At 44.3% G+C, this 18,038-nt stretch overlaps 1 protein-coding gene across 1 annotated transcript; it reads left to right on the top strand.

Annotated features, from left to right (window-relative positions):
• The first annotated feature begins 2,462 nt into the window (after window positions 1–2,462).
• Window positions 2,463–17,987, top strand: myh7ba (myosin, heavy chain 7B, cardiac muscle, beta a). The gene is made up of 43 exons (XM_034121606.1): window positions 2,463–2,493; window positions 2,932–3,095; window positions 3,745–3,848; window positions 3,934–4,077; window positions 4,237–4,393; window positions 4,895–4,922; window positions 5,151–5,247; window positions 5,749–5,772; window positions 5,874–5,966; window positions 6,082–6,145; window positions 6,231–6,329; window positions 6,414–6,517; window positions 6,647–6,785; window positions 6,866–6,984; window positions 7,283–7,432; window positions 7,620–7,790; window positions 7,873–8,052; window positions 8,137–8,269; window positions 8,355–8,431; window positions 8,757–8,844; window positions 8,939–9,056; window positions 9,342–9,465; window positions 9,627–9,763; window positions 11,939–12,194; window positions 12,278–12,520; window positions 12,628–12,804; window positions 12,893–13,038; window positions 13,442–13,532; window positions 13,615–14,004; window positions 14,089–14,215; window positions 14,304–14,619; window positions 14,711–14,894; window positions 15,049–15,214; window positions 15,320–15,444; window positions 15,529–15,644; window positions 15,748–15,940; window positions 16,044–16,247; window positions 16,562–16,687; window positions 16,835–17,005; window positions 17,111–17,215; window positions 17,307–17,402; window positions 17,496–17,630; window positions 17,870–17,987. Exons 2-43 carry the CDS (start codon window positions 2,999–3,001, stop codon window positions 17,879–17,881), a joined length of 5,826 nt encoding a protein of 1,941 aa, XP_033977497.1. The 5' UTR covers window positions 2,463–2,493; window positions 2,932–2,998; the 3' UTR covers window positions 17,882–17,987.
• The last annotated feature ends 51 nt before the right edge of the window (window positions 17,988–18,038 follow it).

Here is an 18,038-nt window from a genome sequence, read left to right as displayed (position 1 = left end):
GCCCCCACTGACAGTGACTATTATCCACCTCATTCAAACATTATACATTACATTAATGCCCATCATGCGAACAATACACAATACTGTCAATCCTGAACAACCCTTTGAACATGATGCACATTTCTGCTCCACACTTTGAACATTTGTCATCTTTTATTTTACTGTACTCTTGTTTATTTATATTTTGTGTAAATATTGTCTTTATTTTCAATGTATTACAATAGTTAAAATAGTACTATTTTTGCTGGTTTAAAAAACGTCAACAAGAACAACAAATGTAATCTTCTTTCTGTGTCATATGCAACATTTACACCAAAGCAAATTCCTGGTATGTGAAAACCTACTTGGTAATAAACCCATTTCTGATTCTGCTTCTGAAAGCTGTCTGTTCTTTCTACTGAAGTCTTATGTTGCCTCTGATGAACAGTCCCACCTGTGCAGAAGCCGAACACAGAGAGACAGAGAGGTGCGGGATTAAACTCAGCCGAGAGAGACTGCACTCATAATTCCCAATCTCTCTCCATCCCGCTGCCTAAGCCTGCTGGCATTCTCCGCATGACGATCTAAAACAACTGTGACAGACCCCCAGATCAAACCCTGATGCCCAAAATGTCGGCTACTCGCTTTGCACATCACCAGATCCACTGCTGTGAACTGAGATCATGGAGCCTGCATTTCGAGGGCCGAGGCATGCAGCTGGGCGTCGGTTTGGTCAATTTATACTTGGAGGTAATTCAAAGCCGAACAAATGTCCAATAATCAAAACATGAGACTTAATGGGTCTGGCCACATTAGGGTCTAAATGATTTTAAGGAACACTGGGGATGTAAGGAGAGCTCTGAGAAGTCAGCTGTTGCAACGGGCTGCAGCGAAGCAGAGAGATGTGCTGAGGGACGACGCTATCACCGCATGCACTTCCCTAAGTGTGTGTGTGTGTTTACGTGCCGGAGTATGTGGATTTATTTAAAGCCAGTAGCTCTGGGGACTTTTGGGATTCATCTCCTCCTCCTCATGTGTTATCAGCATTCCAGCTTTTTTTTCAAATGGTGCAGCAAGTGGCATAGTACATAAAGCAGCCTCTGCCTCTCTGAAGAGCCCCTTATCCCAGAATAGCTCCGGCCCTCTCTATCTCACTGATGCCCGAGAAAGTTTGAGCCATCACGGAAACACCTCTCAATCTGCCACGGCGACAGATAACGGCATCAACAAAGATGGCCGCCCTCCCCTCAAGTCAAGACGCCATTTCTTGTTTCTGTGTTTGTGCTGAGAGAAAATAAAGCTTTCTGTCGATTAAAGTAAGCTTGTAAAAGTCTACGTTGGAAGTAGATGGCCATCTTAAGCTGATCTAACGTGGCGTTTTGCAGGTTTGACGCAGCCAACAGTTAACAGTCAATCTCCCTATCAGGAATGCTGGACTCTGGCTTTGTCTATTCTGAGAAACTCTGGTCCCCTTCCCTCCCCCCGGGCTGCACTGTCACCCTGCTCCCATACCAGGCACCAACCTCTCCCCTTGCTCTGAAGGTCAGATCTTGTGGAGCCAGAGTGTGAGAGGCGCAGTGCTAATGCCAGAATTACTGGATACACAAAATCACAGCAGCTATAACACAGTGTGCTACCAGTGGATAGTTAACATCATACTTTATAACTCATCCCAGTCCCTGGTGCCAAAGCTCCACTTATCGCTGGATAACAGCTTCCAGAAACTGAAAAACTAGAATTAAATTTAAGATCTTTCATCACATACCTGGAATGACTCGTCGCTCGTGTTTATTGCTTTTAAATTCATGCGAGGCACTTTATTGTGTGGCATGAGCCACGCGCCATGTTTTTTCTATTAATATAATGTAGTGTATTTATAGTAGCATATTTAATGCCACACAGCTCCTGAAATAATCTCTTCTAAGGTTGCATCCTCTGTGGCCACACACAATAGCAAACATCCCTCTGGGCACATAACAACAAGAAGGCTGCATGGCTATTACTTAGAGGCAATAAGCATCACAGTCACCTAAAGTGGGAAGAGTTCAGGAGTTTAAGTGAGAATAAAATCAATAATCCATTTCTAGATTTGTACTTAAACTGAACCTGAATCATCTTTCATATTCTTTAATTTGGGGCTTCATTTCCATGTTTTGTGAGGCAATGATGTAGTGCCCTTCAAATTCTACTGAGTGAAAAAATTCCCCCCTGCAGGGATGCTCCGAATGCAACTCTCTCCCACTCCCTCCAGTGTGTACAGTGCATCAAATAACTGGGATACAAAAATAGCCGGCTTGGGTTTAGCGCAATGACAAAAACGTAGCTTTCCTTTTGTGTCAATTGAAACAGGCGCCCAGCACCAATAGGCGTGGGAGGAGGTGGCATATGCTAATGAGGGACAAATGTTCACTGACCGTGACCTTGAGGAACACAGTATAAAGGAGGGCACATCTCAGCAAGTTGTCATTTCGTTGTGATCTTCCTGAAGTCAGTGGACAGCTTTTTGCCTGTTTGGTAGGTTGATTACGCATTTTACGCGCGGTTGGCTGCCCTTTAAATCGTCTTGTTTAGTTATAATATCCTTAAAGTAATGTAGTGATACTGTTTATCGCTGCTGGCAGGTGTCAGATAACGCGATTTAAGTTTTTTTCTTTTGTTCTCACTTGGTGTTGGTGGATTTGCGCTTTTTACGCACAAGTGTCAGAGTATATTTTGACTCCCAAAGTGTTCAAATCGAACTCTTTATTTGGAGTTTATATTTTACACTTTTGACAGTGTTCAGAGAACACCTAACTTTTGGACCTATATACACCCCGAGACTGGTGTTAAATGTACTCTTATAGAGTACAATGTTCACTGTGGTTTTTGCTGTGTGGCCACTCTGTTTTTCATCAAGACTGAAGTTTTAAAGAACTACTCACCCTAATGCAAAGTTTTGTTTTCCCACAAAAGGAATTCCTCACCTCGTCTGATTCGCTGGTCCCTCCGGTTGTTTTTGGACCGAGGAGCAGCTGCCACCATGTCGCGCTATGACACGAAGGAGTTCGGGGAGGCTGCTCAGTTTTTACGCAAATCTGACCTGGAGATGATGGCGTCGCACACCGTGGCTTTTGACGGTAGGCCTATGAGACTTCAGAGAAACGAAACCTTGTAGGGCAGATCACATGAAATACAAATATTCAGTTCATAGGTTAACTAATGTTTTTAATTCAACGTTTAATTAGTTTCTGTTTTTAAATATGGCAAACAATCAGCAGATGGAGCGAAATTGCAGTTGCGTTTATTGCACTGGTGTGAAAAAAAATATTATTATATATATATATATTTAACGTAACACAATACGTATTATAGTGTGTAAAAGTGCCGAAGTTATCCAGAATGTATAGTTATTTGGTGTTAGACACACCACATGTTAAATAACATGACTTTATAAAACGAATATCACAAGGTGTTTAGCTTGTGGTAAAATAAGTAACACAATATACAAACGTAATATAACTTTATAAAACGAATTAGATAATACCACAAACTTTATTTTTTTAAGTAAAGCAATGTATCATTATTTGATCTTAAAATTGTTTTGTTAAAGGAGCTACATAATTAAAGTTTTAAGATTTCCATTTGAGTATATTTGCAACATATTCTAACAGATTTTTTGTTGTATTTCTTAAAATATATATTTTAATTTATCTCCGCCAACATGTGTATTATGGAACGTTTTGTTGCTTCCTCCCTCACACTGCCCCCCCTCTGCTGTCCTGTTAGGTAAGAAGCGGGCCTGGGTCCCAGATGAAAAGGAAGCGTACATCGAGATCGAGATCAAGGAGCACAGCGGTGACAAAGTCATTGTTGATAGCACAGATGGAAGGGTAAGTAACCATCACTGTGTATAAATGAAAACACTTTAAACTCCCATGATCCCTTTCTCATGCCCGCCTGTGTTCGTCCCTTCAGACTCTGACGGTGAAGGAGAGCGACATCCAGCAGATGAATCCTCCGAAGTATGACATGATCGAAGACATGGCCATGCTGACGCACCTGAACGAGGCCTCGGTGCTGTTCAACCTGCGCAGACGCTACTCTGCCTGGATGATCTACGTGAGTATCCCGTTATGGAGCGACGGTACTTCCCCCATCCCATGTTCCCATGTTCCCTAAAGAGGCATCATTATCCAGATGAAGTTACACAGTTCAAGCCTAAGCAATGTCAGCCTGTCACCTTGTATGTTGTATGACAATGTTGTGTCTCCTCCTCAGACGTACTCCGGGCTCTTCTGTGTGACGATGAATCCGTACAAATGGCTTCCCGTCTACACCTCCCCTGTGGTCGCCGCCTACAAAGGCAAACGCCGCTCTGAGGCGCCGCCGCACATCTACTCCATCGCAGACAATGCATACAACGACATGCTGAGCAGTGAGTGCACTATAAGATATTATAAACACACACAGTACACACAAACAGTGGTGGAAAGTACACACACTAAAGTACTGTACCTGCGTAAAACATTTGAGGTTCTTATAATTTATTTAAGTGTTTTAATGTAATGCCATTTACTACTCACTTACTTTTAAAAACCTATAATGATCATGTGAAATGCAATGCATTGTTACAGTGAATTCATTGGAAAATAATATTTAAAAAAAAGTAAATCTGGTTCAATTGCAGCCAGCTACATTAAAATGTATCTTACAAGTCACTGCATCAATAATAATTACTTAATATTATAATATATAATAAAAAACAAAACAATGAGTTAAGCAAAATATTTTGAATGCAGGACTTGTATTCAAATGTGGAATAAGTACTTTAGTAAGTCAAAGCTTTTCATACTTTTTCCATTTTAGCAAACAAACACATACGCACTGATACAAAATATCAGTTGTTAAAAGCCTGGTGTTATTTTCTCTTCCTCAGATCGGGAGAACCAGTCCATGCTCATCACGTAAGTATTTACTGCTTTAGATCTGTATAAGCAGCAATATACAATATAGATCGTCCACACACAGCAACTTTAAAGATTTCATATTTTTTCGCCAACTTTTTTGACTTTTATTGAAATCTTTATTTTTTACTTTTCCTTCCTGTTTTGTAATTATTTTGCTACACAGTTTTCTGACCGGTGTTCACCTGTTGTATATATACACTGTGTTATTTTTTCACACTCCTATAGCGGAGAATCCGGTGCTGGCAAAACTGTCAACACGAAACGTGTCATTCAGTATTTTGCCAATGTGGCAGCTATTGGGGAATCAACTGCCAAGAAAGGAGTAAGGCTGATGTGGCAACCTTCTTTTTTTGTTCCCAGCTTTTTTTTTTTGCTGTATCTTCTTCATTTTTGGTCCCAGGAATCCCCTTTAAACCGTTCCTTACATTTCCCTCATGGTGAATCTGAAATTACATTCATGTCTTTACCCTCATTGTTGTGAAGCCCTTTCCAGCCACTTTACTCTTTCTTATTGATTTTTTAACTATTTTTATTTTTCCCTTTCCATGTCATTTCCTCTTTTTTTGGCTCAAATTTTTCCATTTTCTTTCCCTTGGCTTTGAGTTTTGACTTTCTTGTGTTCATTTTTCCTTTTACCTTTTATCTCCCCCGCGTTCACACCATCATATAAAACAAGGTGGTCATTGTCTTTTTTACCACAGCTTTAACAATCACTATCTAATTCTCCAGTTGGTCATAATGTCCCCCTTTCCTTGTGAAAGCATTATTCAATCATGCTTCATGAGACCTGACACTCACAGGCTTCTTACCTTCCCCTTTACAGCAAGGTCCTGCCACGAAAACAGCGGTAAGTTTAAAATAAAAAACAGCGATGAATAATTAATTATGTCATAAAAAAGAATGTGACTGAGCATTTTACTAACTTAACATTTATTTGTTCTGGCCCAGGGGACTCTTGAGGATCAAATCATTGAGGCGAACCCCGCCATGGAGGCGTTTGGAAATGCCAAAACGCTAAGGAATGACAACTCATCCCGCTTTGTGAGTACCTGGAAAACCCCCTGCATATTGTATACAGTATAAACATTAATATGAAATAAAATACTGCTATTTATTGGTCTTTATTTGGCTCATTTACCTTTCCTTTCCCAAACAGGGCAAGTTCATTAGGATCCACTTTGGACCGACTGGCAAACTGGCCTCCTCTGATATTGACATATGTGAGTTAATATTCAAAGAATGAATTCATGCTGTATTTCTCTTCTTGTTACACGTCTAATATGAACTCTCCTATCTGCCGTTTAGATCTTCTGGAAAAATCCAGAGTTATATTCCAGCAGCCCGGAGAGAGGAGCTACCACATCTACTACCAGATCATGTCGCAGAAGAAACCCGAACTGTTAGGTGAGTTATTCAGGCTGCGTTTGGATATTTCCTCACGTCCCTCTGCAGGACTCTGAACGTGACCCTGTAAACGTTTTGTTTCAGACATGCTGCTGGTGTCCTCCAACCCGTACGATTACCACTTCTGCTCCCAGGGCGTGATCTCCGTGGAGAACATGGACGACGGACAGGAGCTGATGGCCACCGATGTAAGAGCCCTCATTTTGCAGCGGAGGAAAATATATTAACATTTTAATTGATCAAAAGGGCTAATTCCACATGGGAAACATTGATTATGTTTTAAAGTTGTAACATGACTTACCTCTGTTTCCTCGCAGCACGCCATGGACATCCTGGGCTTTCTGTCGGATGAGAAGTACGGCTGCTATAAAATAGTGGGGGCCATCATGCACTTTGGAAACATGAAGTTCAAGCTGAAGCAGCGCGAGGAGCAGGCGGAGGCCGACGGCACTGAAAGTAAGAGACAGTAACAAAGACAGGAATAGATTAGATAAAAGCAAGTTATTTATGGTTTCTTTTGTCCTGTTTGATAACAGGTGCGGACAAGGCTTCGTACCTGATGGGCGTCAGCTCAGCCGACCTCATCAAGGGCCTCCTGCACCCGAGGGTGAAGGTGGGGAACGAGTACGTGGTGAAGGGGCAGAACGTCGAACAGGTGAGGAGATGAAACATCCAAAGTCTATGTTTCATTATTGATGTAAATATCTGTAAGACAATGATGAGGCACAACATAATACATATATTACATCAGATCAAACATGTTCCTAGTCTGTCAAATGTTTTCAGAGTAGAATCAAATTCAGTGTGTCACTATGTTCTGCCTGATGGACGGGTATTAATCGATACAGTCAATCAATACACTTGCCACTCCACACACACTAGAGTTCGGTATCCAAGCAACAGAGGCTATTCATGTGAATGACAGCTGTGTGTGTGTGTGTGTGTGTGTGTAGGTTAACTTCTCCGTCGGCGCTCTGGCCAAAGCCACGTATGACCGCATGTTCAAGTGGCTGGTGGGGCGGATCAACCGCACGCTGTACACCTCACTGCCTCGCCAGTACTTCATCGGGGTGCTGGACATCGCCGGGTTCGAGATCTTTGAAGTAAGTTGATCCGTACTGCAATTATATATCATTTTTTTAAATAGATTTCTCTATTTCTATGGCCAGCTTTTGGTTAAGTATCAACAGGTGCTTATTGGTTTCTGATTGTGATTCATTATTTTCTGCAGGAATATGTTTTTCATGTTTCTGAATCTCCCTCTGAACACCTGTTCCTCTCTCATCGCAGCTCAACAGCTTCGAGCAGCTTTGCATCAACTTCACAAATGAAAAACTGCAACAGTATTTCAACCACCACATGTTCATCCTGGAGCAGGAGGAGTACAAGAGGGAGGGCATCGAGTGGACCTTCATCGACTTCGGGCTCGACCTTCAAGCTTGCATCGATCTCATCGAAAAGGTGAACGAAGCGTTTTATCCTCAATAGAAAATCATAAATGAGTTTCAAAGAGACTTATATGTGACCCTCTGTTTTCCTCCAGCCGCTGGGCATCATGTCCATCCTTGAAGAGGAGTGCATGTTCCCAAAGGCCACAGACAGCAGCTTCAAAGCCAAGATGTACGATAATCACATCGGCAAGTCGCCTAACTTCCAAAAGCCGCGGCCAGACAAGAAGCGCAAGTACGAGGCGCATTTTGAGCTGGGGCACTACGCCGGCGTGGTAAGTGTTCTCACTAAAGCCCTTTCAACCTTAATCCTTAAATACAGAATTCAATAATAATGGATTTCACTGTTTCTTCAATAGGTACCGTATAACATTGCTGGCTGGCTGGAGAAAAACAAAGACCCTCTGAACGAGACGGTGGTGGCTTGTTTCCGGAAGTCGTCTAACAAGCTGATAGCTTCTCTGTACGAGAACTACGTGAACTCAGACTCAGGTACAGTAAACAGGTCTCTGACAGAAGGCTGTAGCATAAAGAAGGAAACCAACCTAAATTAATCAGTCTGTGTATCACCTCGCAGTGGCTGAACCCAAAGCTGGCACCAAGGAAAAGAGGAAGAAGGCGGCGTCTTTCCAGACCGTGTCTCAGCTTCACAAGGTGAGACTGACTCCACAGGGTGAAATGACCCGTTACTGCAGACAGACGTGATTCTGAATATCTTTCAATGTTGTGTGTGGTGCGAGAAATTGTGTCATTGGACGGCTGGGACGGAGGCAGTTAAGACTTGCAGTGATGTTTAGGGCAATGATCACATGAACATCACTTTAAGTCTGTGCTGGCTCTCTCCTCTTTACATCAAGCAACTCACGTGTAAGGAAAGTCCTGCAGAATAATAAGATTTACATATTTAGTTTTAATTGTCCAATAGTCAAGGTGTTATTAGTAATTTAACTTGATTTGCTGTACCTCTCCTTTCCTACAGGAAAACCTTAACAAGCTGATGACCAACCTGCGCAGCACCCAGCCTCACTTTGTGCGCTGCATCATCCCTAATGAGACCAAGACTCCAGGTAACTCACAGCAGCATCATCAACACTGCATATCTAAAGCCAAAGAGCCAACAAATAGGATTGGGCCAATGTTTTTTTGTACTTGTTTTTGCAGGGGTCATGGACGCCTTTTTGGTTCTGCACCAGCTGCGCTGCAACGGCGTGCTGGAAGGCATCAGGATCTGCAGGAAAGGCTTTCCCAACCGCCTCCTCTACGCTGAATTCAAACAGCGGTACAGATAAGATCACTTCTACATATTCTTACATTCAAATCAAATCAAATCAAGTTTTATTTATATAGCACATTTTTAAACGATTTTTGGTCGAGCCAAAGTGCTGTACATATAATAAAAATACCCTACAGTAAAGACACTTTACAGCAAATACAACAGCACAGTTTGTTCAGAATATCAGTATGAGAAAAAAACGACACCCTCTGTCCTTAGACCCTCACATCGTACAACATTGATCTTAGGTCCCATTGATATCCTAAAATACTCTTTTATTCATCGATTCAGCTACCGCATCCTGAACCCTCAATGCATCCCCGATGATAAGTTCATGGACAGCAGGATGGCTGCAGAGAAGCTGCTGGCCTCCCTGGACATCGACCACAACCAGTACAGATTTGGACACACAAAGGTAGGATTAAAATGGATGGTATCATTTTTGTTGAACTTCAGTTTTAGTTGTGTCATGAAGTTCTTTTTTGGTTAGGTGTTTTTTAGTTTTCTCAAAAGATACTCATGTCAAACCCTTAATCATTGTTTCCTTTTACCCCCCGGTGTCTTGTCTTCCTGTAGGTGTTCTTTAAGGCCGGCCTGCTGGGTGTCCTCGAGGAAATGAGGGACGAGCGTCTGGCTAAAATCCTGACGCTGCTGCAGGCGGTCGCTCGGGGCAGGATGATGAGGAAGGAGCTGAATAAGTTCTCAGATATGAGGTAAGAAGAGACTTTCGTTGACAAAATCAAACATTTTTATGAACCTGACTGAATAGGAAATGTAACAGGGAGAGAAAAGCTTGAAATCTCACAGGAAGGTTAAGACGTTAAGACCCCCCCCCAACAGTTGCTGTTTTGAACAGGTTCAATAGAAACACAATCATCCTGTGTTACTCTACACCTCAGTGTTCACTCCCTTGCTGCAGTATGTGTGGCATGCAAGGGCAGTGTTATCGGCGTGTGTGAGGCGTGTGCTCGCCCTTGTATGGTGACCAGGCATGTGTGTGGCCCTTCAGTTAATAAGGGCCCTGTCGTTCTCCTACACACACACACACACACACACACACACACACACACACACACACACACACACTCCTGCAGGTCTCCGGCCATTCTCTCCATCCTGTCGTTAAACAATGCTGACGGTGTCCGCAGAGCCAGGCGACATGTGTCAAGTGGCAGCTGCTTTGAGGCCCTCCCTAAAAATACAACCCCCGGCCCCCCCCCCCCCTAGATGCCCCATGGCCCCTGGACCCTTTTGTCCGCGGCGCCTGCACTTCTAAGTGAGTGCATTGGTGGGATATGTGGCGGGTGACAGAGGATTACAGGCGGTCGTTGGACAGAGGGCTTTAGTTTCTAAATAAACACAGACGCTCACCTTTTGAGAGGCACCCCGGTATGGAGTCATGTAAAAAATGCAATCATCAACCCCTCCCAAACACACACACACTCACCTCCCACCCTGGAGTGTGTGCAAGCTCTCTCAAACTCACCCTCTAAAGACTGACAGGGAGTCCTTGACCGGGTCCATATTTAGGGCTGCGACACGCCATTCTACTGAGACTAAATCAAGACAAATCTGGTAACCCTGTTTGGGCACGGTGATGAAACATCAAAGGTGTATGATTTCATTTCCCCATCCCTCTGTGTATGATTAGATACTAGAGAGGATAGCAGCAGGATTAGTGCCACAATTAGTTACTAAATAAATAAACCGGGAGTTCCAGCATAAATCTTTCTGACCTTCTTCTCTTAACTTGATCTGAACTTGACTTCTACTCGATTTAACCGTGATGAACTCCAGCAACATCTCATCAATGCCCCAAGTGATATTCTAAATGTGTGGATTTATATTTAAATTGTATTGTTTTTTATACAAGTGGATGTAGATATCATATTTCTATGTTTAGTTTGGTTTAATTAAGTTGACTTTTGTATAATTACTTACATACTCAATACTGTGGGCAATCCCCACAGGAGCTATTTGGGGTAAAGTGTCTTGCCCAGGGACACAACGACATGCTGACTGCAGTGGGGTTTGAACCTGTGACCCCCTGATCCGAAAACCAACTCACAACCCACTGCACCACACGCCTCCATTCTCCACTCTCTAGTATCTAATCATACACAGAAGGATGGGGAAATGAAATCATACACCTTTGATGTTTCATCACCGTGCCCAAACAGGGTTACCAGATTTTGTCTTGATTTAGTCTCAGTAGAATGGCGTCTCGCAGCCCTAAATATGGACCCGGTCAAGGACTCCCTGTATAATAAGTGGCAGAAGCCTCAAACTATTTATCCAGACTTTTAGCTGCCTCATTTTCCTTCTTCTCTTCAAGCAAACGATTGTCTCCACTTTTGGCACAGTTAGTCTGTTTCATAATTGGAAGTGTTTTGTGAGTCTATTTGAAATGACTAGGTTAGCTACGTTAGCTAGCTAGTTTACAGCAGCCTAGCTAGTCATTTTCCAGTGACGGTGATTGTTGGCCAACTTTATAATATCATAACGCCAACGCTGCGGTCCCAGCTGTGAGCATCACTTTTTAGCCGCTGTCATTAAACCCTGCGCAAGTTGCAGCTGCGCATGTGTTTTCATCGTTTCTGAAATTGCAGCGTGTTCCTCAGAATGGAAATGTTTTGGGCCTTTGCACGGCCAACGTATTTATCCAATACTTTTAGATACATATTTAGAACTAGGATTGCCACATTTTTTATTGTGGACCACATTTGTGAAAAATATGAAGTCCAATGCCAACAATAGCATAGTTTTCCTGTGAAACTGGAATACACCTGATGGGAATGGTTGTTTTCTGTGACATTTTATATTTATTTTAAAACCTGGCAAGAAAAAAAGGTAGAAACTCTTTAATCCCTCCTGATTTGTCTTTTTAGGGAGGCTCTCATGATCATCCAGTGGAACATCCGCGCCTTTAACGCTGTCAAGCACTGGCCCTGGATGAAGCTCTTCTTCAAAATCAAGCCCCTGCTGAAGAGCGCCGCCACCGAGAAAGAGCTGGCCGCTCTGAAGGACGAGATGACCAAGCTGAAGGACGCTCTGGATAAATCAGAGGTCAAGCGCAAAGAGATGGAGGAGAAGCAGGTCAGCCTGGTCCAAGAGAAGAAGGACCTCTCTCTACAGCTGCAGGCAGTAAGTCATACTCACACATTCAGCTTTTGAAAAGACAGATTGTAGCGTGGGAAAGCACTCAACAAATAATCCGGTTTCTTTAGGAGCAGGACAATCTTGCAGATGCCGAGGAACGCTGTGAGCTGCTCATCAAAACTAAGATCCAGCTGGATGCCAAATTGAAGGAGGTCACGGAGAGGCTAGAGGATGAGGAGGAGATCAGCTCTAATGTTCTCGCCAAGAAGCGCAAGCTGGAGGACGAGTGCGCCGAGCTGAAGAGAGACATCGACGACCTGGACACCACTCTGGCTAAAGTGGAAAAGGAGAAACATTCCACGGAGAACAAGGTAAGGATAGAGGAGTGACTGGCCTACAGAGGCCACACAACGATCTAGATTTTCTTTTGATGTTCTCATTTACGTGAGTCTAATGAGCTTCTTCCTCTGGCTCGCAGGTGAAAAACCTGATTGAGGAAATGGCAGTGCTGGATGAAACTATCCTGAAGTTGACCAAAGAGAAGAAGGCTCTTCAGGAGGCTCACCAGCAGACTCTGGATGACCTGCAGGCGGAGGAAGACAAAGTCAACACTCTGACCAAAGCCAAAGCAAAGCTGGAGCAACAAGTAGATGATGTGAGTGTATTTAATGCAACAACAACAAAAGATGGTATTACTGTATGCATGACATGTCAAATGTTTTAACGTTTCTTCTGTAACTTAGCTGGAGGGATCACTGGAGCAAGAGAAGAAGCTGCGTATGGACCTGGAACGGGTCAAACGTAAGCTGGATGGAGATCTGAAACTCTCCCTGGAGTCCGTTATGGACTTGGAGAACGACAAGCAGCAACTCGAAGAGAAGCTGAAAAAGTGAGTGTTATCATATATATTTACAGAAATATCTTCTTGCTATTAAAAAGCAATGATTAATAATAATAATAATAATAATAATTCATTTATTTTATATAGGCGCCTTTCAAGGCTCTCAAGGTCGCCGTACAAATATATAAAAACAAGATACACAATAGATAACACCAGCATAAGAAACATAAACAAGACAATGCAGTATATAAATCAATCAAATAACCAAATCAATAAAAACAGAGGATAATGATCAGGGTGGATATGCGAGTGTGAAGAGATATGCTTTGAGGCGTGATTTGAAAATGGGGAGAGAGTCAGTGTTGCGGATGTCAGGTGGGAGGGAGTTCCAGAGCCGGGACTCATACCTTGACTTTGAAATTAACAAAGATTGCTGAATGTTTTCTTACAGAAAGGACTTTGAAATGAACTCTATGAGTGCAAGGGTTGAAGATGAGCAAGCCTTGGTCAGCCAGCTGGAGAAGAAGATAAAGGAGCTCCAGGTAGAAACAAGTCTCTTACCTTCAGGCATGAGCAGTCAAGAACATCATGTTGGCAAACTAAGTGAGCATTGCTTCCCTCCAGGCCCGTACAGAGGAGCTGGAGGAGGAGCTGGAGGCCGACCGGGCTTGCAGGGCCAAGGTGGAGAAGCAGCGTGCCGATGTGGCTCGAGAGCTAGAGGAGCTGAGCGAGCGCCTGGAGGAGGCCGGGGGGGCGACCGTGGCCCAGATCGAGTTCAACAAGAAGAGGGAAGCCGATTTCCTGAAGCTGCGTCGAGACCTGGAGGAAGCCATGCTGCACCACGATGCCACCACTGCCACTCTGCGGAAGAAGCACGCAGACAGCGTGGCGGAGCTGAGCGAGCAGATCGACAGCCTGCAGAGAGTCAAGCAGAAGCTGGAGAAGGAGAGGGCCGAGGCCAAGATGGAGGTCGATGATCTGGCCTCTACCGTGGAGCAGCTGTCCAAGGGCAAGGTAGAGGAGAGACAATCTGAACGTAGGATGCAACCAAACTAGACCAACCCCTCAACAATCTATAAATGCATCTTTTGTTTGCAGGCCACTTCAGAGAAGATGTGCCGCCAGTATGAAGACCAAATGAACGAGGCGAAAGCCAAGGGGGAGGAGCTCCAGAGGCAGCTCAACGACACCACGACCCAGAAGGCCCGTGCTCAGGCTGAGAGTGGTAAGGAGCATTCATGTTATCATCGCTCTTACAAACTGATTTGAAAGACCCGGTACTAATACAGGTACCCTTTTTCTCCATGATGCAGCCGAGGTGGGCAGGAAGCTTGAAGAGCGCGAGTCCATGGTCTCACAGCTCCAGCGAGCCAAGAACTCCTACAGCCAGAATGTGGAGGAGCTCAAGAAGCAGCTGGAGGAGGAGAACAAGGCTAAGAACGCCCTGGCCCATGCACTGCAGTCATCTCGACACGACTGTGATCTTCTGAGAGAGCAGTACGACGAGGAGCAGGAGAACAAGGCTGAGTTGCAGAGAGGTCTGTCCAAGGCCAATGCCGAGGTGGCTCAGTGGAGGACTAAGTATGAAACTGACGCCATCCAGAGGACCGAGGAGCTGGAGGAAGCCAAGTGAGTCGGATTTGTTTTCAACGTACATAATTCGACGAATATGCAGCGATCCTTTGAACAATGAGAGTTAAATGTGGTTACCTCTCAATAGGAAGAAGCTGGTGACACGTCTGCAGGAGGCTGAAGAAACGGTGGAGGCTACAAATGCCAAGTGCTCCTCCCTGGAGAAGACTAAACATCGGCTCCAGACAGAGATCGAGGACCTGGCCATTGATCTGGAGCGCTCCAATGCTGCGGCTGCTGCGCTGGACAAGAAGCAGCGCAACTTTGACAAGGTATGGCAACTAATATAGAGGGTACATTTGAAATCACCCAATGTAGTCAGATAGATTGTAATCCATTTTTGCATATGTTTTGGTGACAATAGTACTGGGTTTATGGTATCATGTACAGCCAGGCCAACTCCTGATTTGTTACTTATTGCTCAAGGTGCTGGCTGAGTGGAAACAGAAGTATGAAGAGTGCCAGTCAGAGCTGGAGGGATCTCAAAAAGAGTCTCGCAGCCTGAGCACTGAGCTCTTCAAACTGAAGAACTCATATGAAGAGTCTCTGGATCATCTGGAGACGATGAAGAGGGAGAACAAGAACCTCCAAGGTACCTGTCGTCACATCATATTCACCATATTCAATTCCATAGAACTCATCGTTACCTTGACTTTATATAAAATATATATAAATGTTTATCTCTCTACTTCCCCAGAGGAGATCTCTGACCTGTCTGATCAAATCAGTCAGGGAGTGAAGACCATCCACGAGCTGGAGAAAATAAAGAAGGGTCTGGACTTGGAGAAAAGCGAGATTCAAGCTGCTCTGGAGGAAGCTGAAGTAAGCACTTTCTTATTTTTCTTTTCTGGCACGGTTGACCCACAACATGTATTCAAGCATTAAGTATCTGTTTCTCTGTCTCAGGGCACTCTGGAGCATGAAGAAAGCAAAACTCTCCGCATCCAGCTGGAGCTTAACCAGATCAAGTCAGAGGTTGACAGAAAGCTGGCGGAGAAGGATGAGGAAATTGACAGCCTTCGGTAAATTGTGTTGATGACTTGTTTCATCTTTCTTTGTAGTAAATCAACCCATTGGCCATCCCATACTTACAATTCTCTCTCCATTATCTCTTTCAACTTGTAGCCGTAACCACCAGAGAATGCTGGAGTCCCTGCAGGCTCATTTGGATGCAGAGGCAAGGTCTCGTAACGAGGCTGTGCGCCTGAAGAAGAAGATGGAGGGCGACCTCAACGAGATGGAGGTGCAGCTGAGTCATGCCAACAGGCAGGCTGCAGAGTCCCAGAAACTCCTGAGAAACCTGCAGGTTCAGATCAAAGTGAGTCCATCTGGCATCCTCCTAATACACCTAACCTGTGGCGCAACATTCATTAGCAAATGCCACACATTCAACCCATCTGACCGTACACTTGTGCCTCCAGGACATTCAGATGGAGCTGGATGACACCACTCACCAGAACGAGGAGCTGAAGGAGCAGGTTGCAATGACGGAGCGCCGCAACAACCTGCTGGGTGCGGAGGTGGAGGAGCTCAGGGCTCAGCTGGAGCAGAACGACCGGGCACGCAAGCTAGCTGAGCACGAACTGCTGGAGGCCACCGAGAGAGTCAACCTGTTGCACTCTCAGGTAGGAAGGAGAGTTTAACACTTTATAAAAAAGGATGCCTCCATAAACAAATCATCAAAAGAACGGTCACTTACCTTCAGTCGATAGGTGTGATGGGTTTCATTTGTCAAGCTAGCCAGTATGTGTGGTTGTTAGCTGAAAATAATTTGCAAAAGTATGTTTTTCTCGCCTATATGTTATTGTCTGGTTCAGCTGCTCTGACTGCGTGATCCCAACTAGTGGTTACCAAATGACAAAAATCTAAAAACTGAAACAAGATAAACTGACATTTCAATCCTAACATTATTTGTTAAATCTACTCTCTCTTGCTGCAGAATACTGGAATGATCAACCACAAGAAGAAGCTGGAGAACGATCTGTCCACGCTGTCAAATGAGGTGGACGATGCCGTGCAGGAGTGCCGTGATGCAGAGGAGAAGGCCAAAAAGGCCATCACTGACGTAAGAAATGGAATAAACATTTACACTACAGAATGGAATGTATCTGTTTGCTAGTAATCAGGTTGACCTGTTTGTAACATTCAGTTATTTGGTATTTATTCTCAGATTACTTGTAATGTTCATCTCTGATCCTTTGTTTGATTGAAGGCAGCCATGATGGCAGAGGAGCTGAAGAAGGAGCAGGACACCAGCTCCCATCTGGAGAGGATGAAGAAGAACATGGAGCAGACCATAAAGGATCTGCAGATGCGTCTGGACGAAGCTGAGCAGATCGCCCTCAAGGGCGGCAAGAAGCAGGTCCAGAAGCTGGAGGCCAGGGTGAGAGATGAGACGAATCAAAGAACTGTGAAGCCCCTATCACACCCGATAATACATGTAATGGGTATTGTGTGTAATAAGTGGATTTTCTGCTCTTTCTGGCAGGTCAAAGAACTGGAGAATGAAATGGAATTAGAGCAAAAGAAAAGCCAGGAGTATCAGAAGGGAGTACGCAAGTACGAGAGGAGAATCAAAGAGCTCTCCTACCAGGTAAACCAACACTGTGTTTGCACATAAGACATGCCAAGGTATGGATATACGAGTGAATGTTTTTTTAAGAGATCATACGTTGTGTGTGCAGGCTGATGAAGACAAGAAGAACCTGATCCGCATGCAGGACCTCATTGACAAGCTGCAGGTCAAAGTGAAGAGTTACAAGAGACAGACTGAAGAAGCGGTGAGTTAACAATCAGAAGTTTAACAATTCTGTTCCGCTCACTGATGAATGATTGAATAACCAAACGAGCCTTCTGTCTCCTCCTCTCTGCAGGAGGAGCAGGCGAACACCAGCCTCTCCAAGTACAGGAAGCTGCAGCACGAGCTGGATGACGCCGCGGAGAGGGCTGATACGGCCGAAACGCAGGTCAACAAGCTCCGCGTCCGCACCCGTGACCAAGGAAGCAAGGTTCGCAAACTAAATACATTTCATATTACAGCATGCTTCAAAATTGAATGACCTTTTAGAAGAATGTATTAAAATGAGCCAGCAGGCTTCAGTACAAGAACATATCTGAGAGCAGACGATGTAATCCTCTGTCGAAGATGACCTCATAGCCCCCTCATGTGATCCGAGTGTGGTCATGAGTAACTCTGTGACACTGTGTATGTGGTTGCTAATAAACACCCGTGTCTTGTGTATTGCAGCACGCTGAGTGATGTGAGGGCGGACGCTGCAGCCAGACATTTCACAGCCAGCCAGCTGCAACAGCTGTGCTCCACTGTGATCCCAAATAAAGACTTCAAAAGTCAACTTTAAATACGACTGCTCTTGTTTTTTGTTTGTGTGAATATGTGATAAAGATAGAAATCCCAC

The sequence above is a fragment of the Trematomus bernacchii genome, unplaced genomic scaffold (assembly GCF_902827165.1).
Source record: "Trematomus bernacchii unplaced genomic scaffold, fTreBer1.1, whole genome shotgun sequence".
In the NCBI taxonomy this organism is placed as follows: Eukaryota; Metazoa; Chordata; class Actinopteri; order Perciformes; family Nototheniidae; genus Trematomus; species Trematomus bernacchii.
Note: the sequence above shows the minus strand (reverse complement) of the source record. Positions and strands in the feature narration are given on the sequence as shown.

Coding starts and splice junctions, on each gene's coding strand:
- myh7ba (XM_034121606.1), top strand. CDS start 2,999: ATGTCGCGCTATGACACGAAGGAGTTCGGGGAGGCTGCTCAGTTTTTA. Junction 8,053..8,136: donor TGGGGCACTACGCCGGCGTG/GTAAGTGTTCTC, acceptor TTTCTTCAATAG/GTACCGTATAACATTGCTGG. Junction 15,445..15,528: donor CTGCTCTGGAGGAAGCTGAA/GTAAGCACTTTC, acceptor TCTCTGTCTCAG/GGCACTCTGGAGCATGAAGA.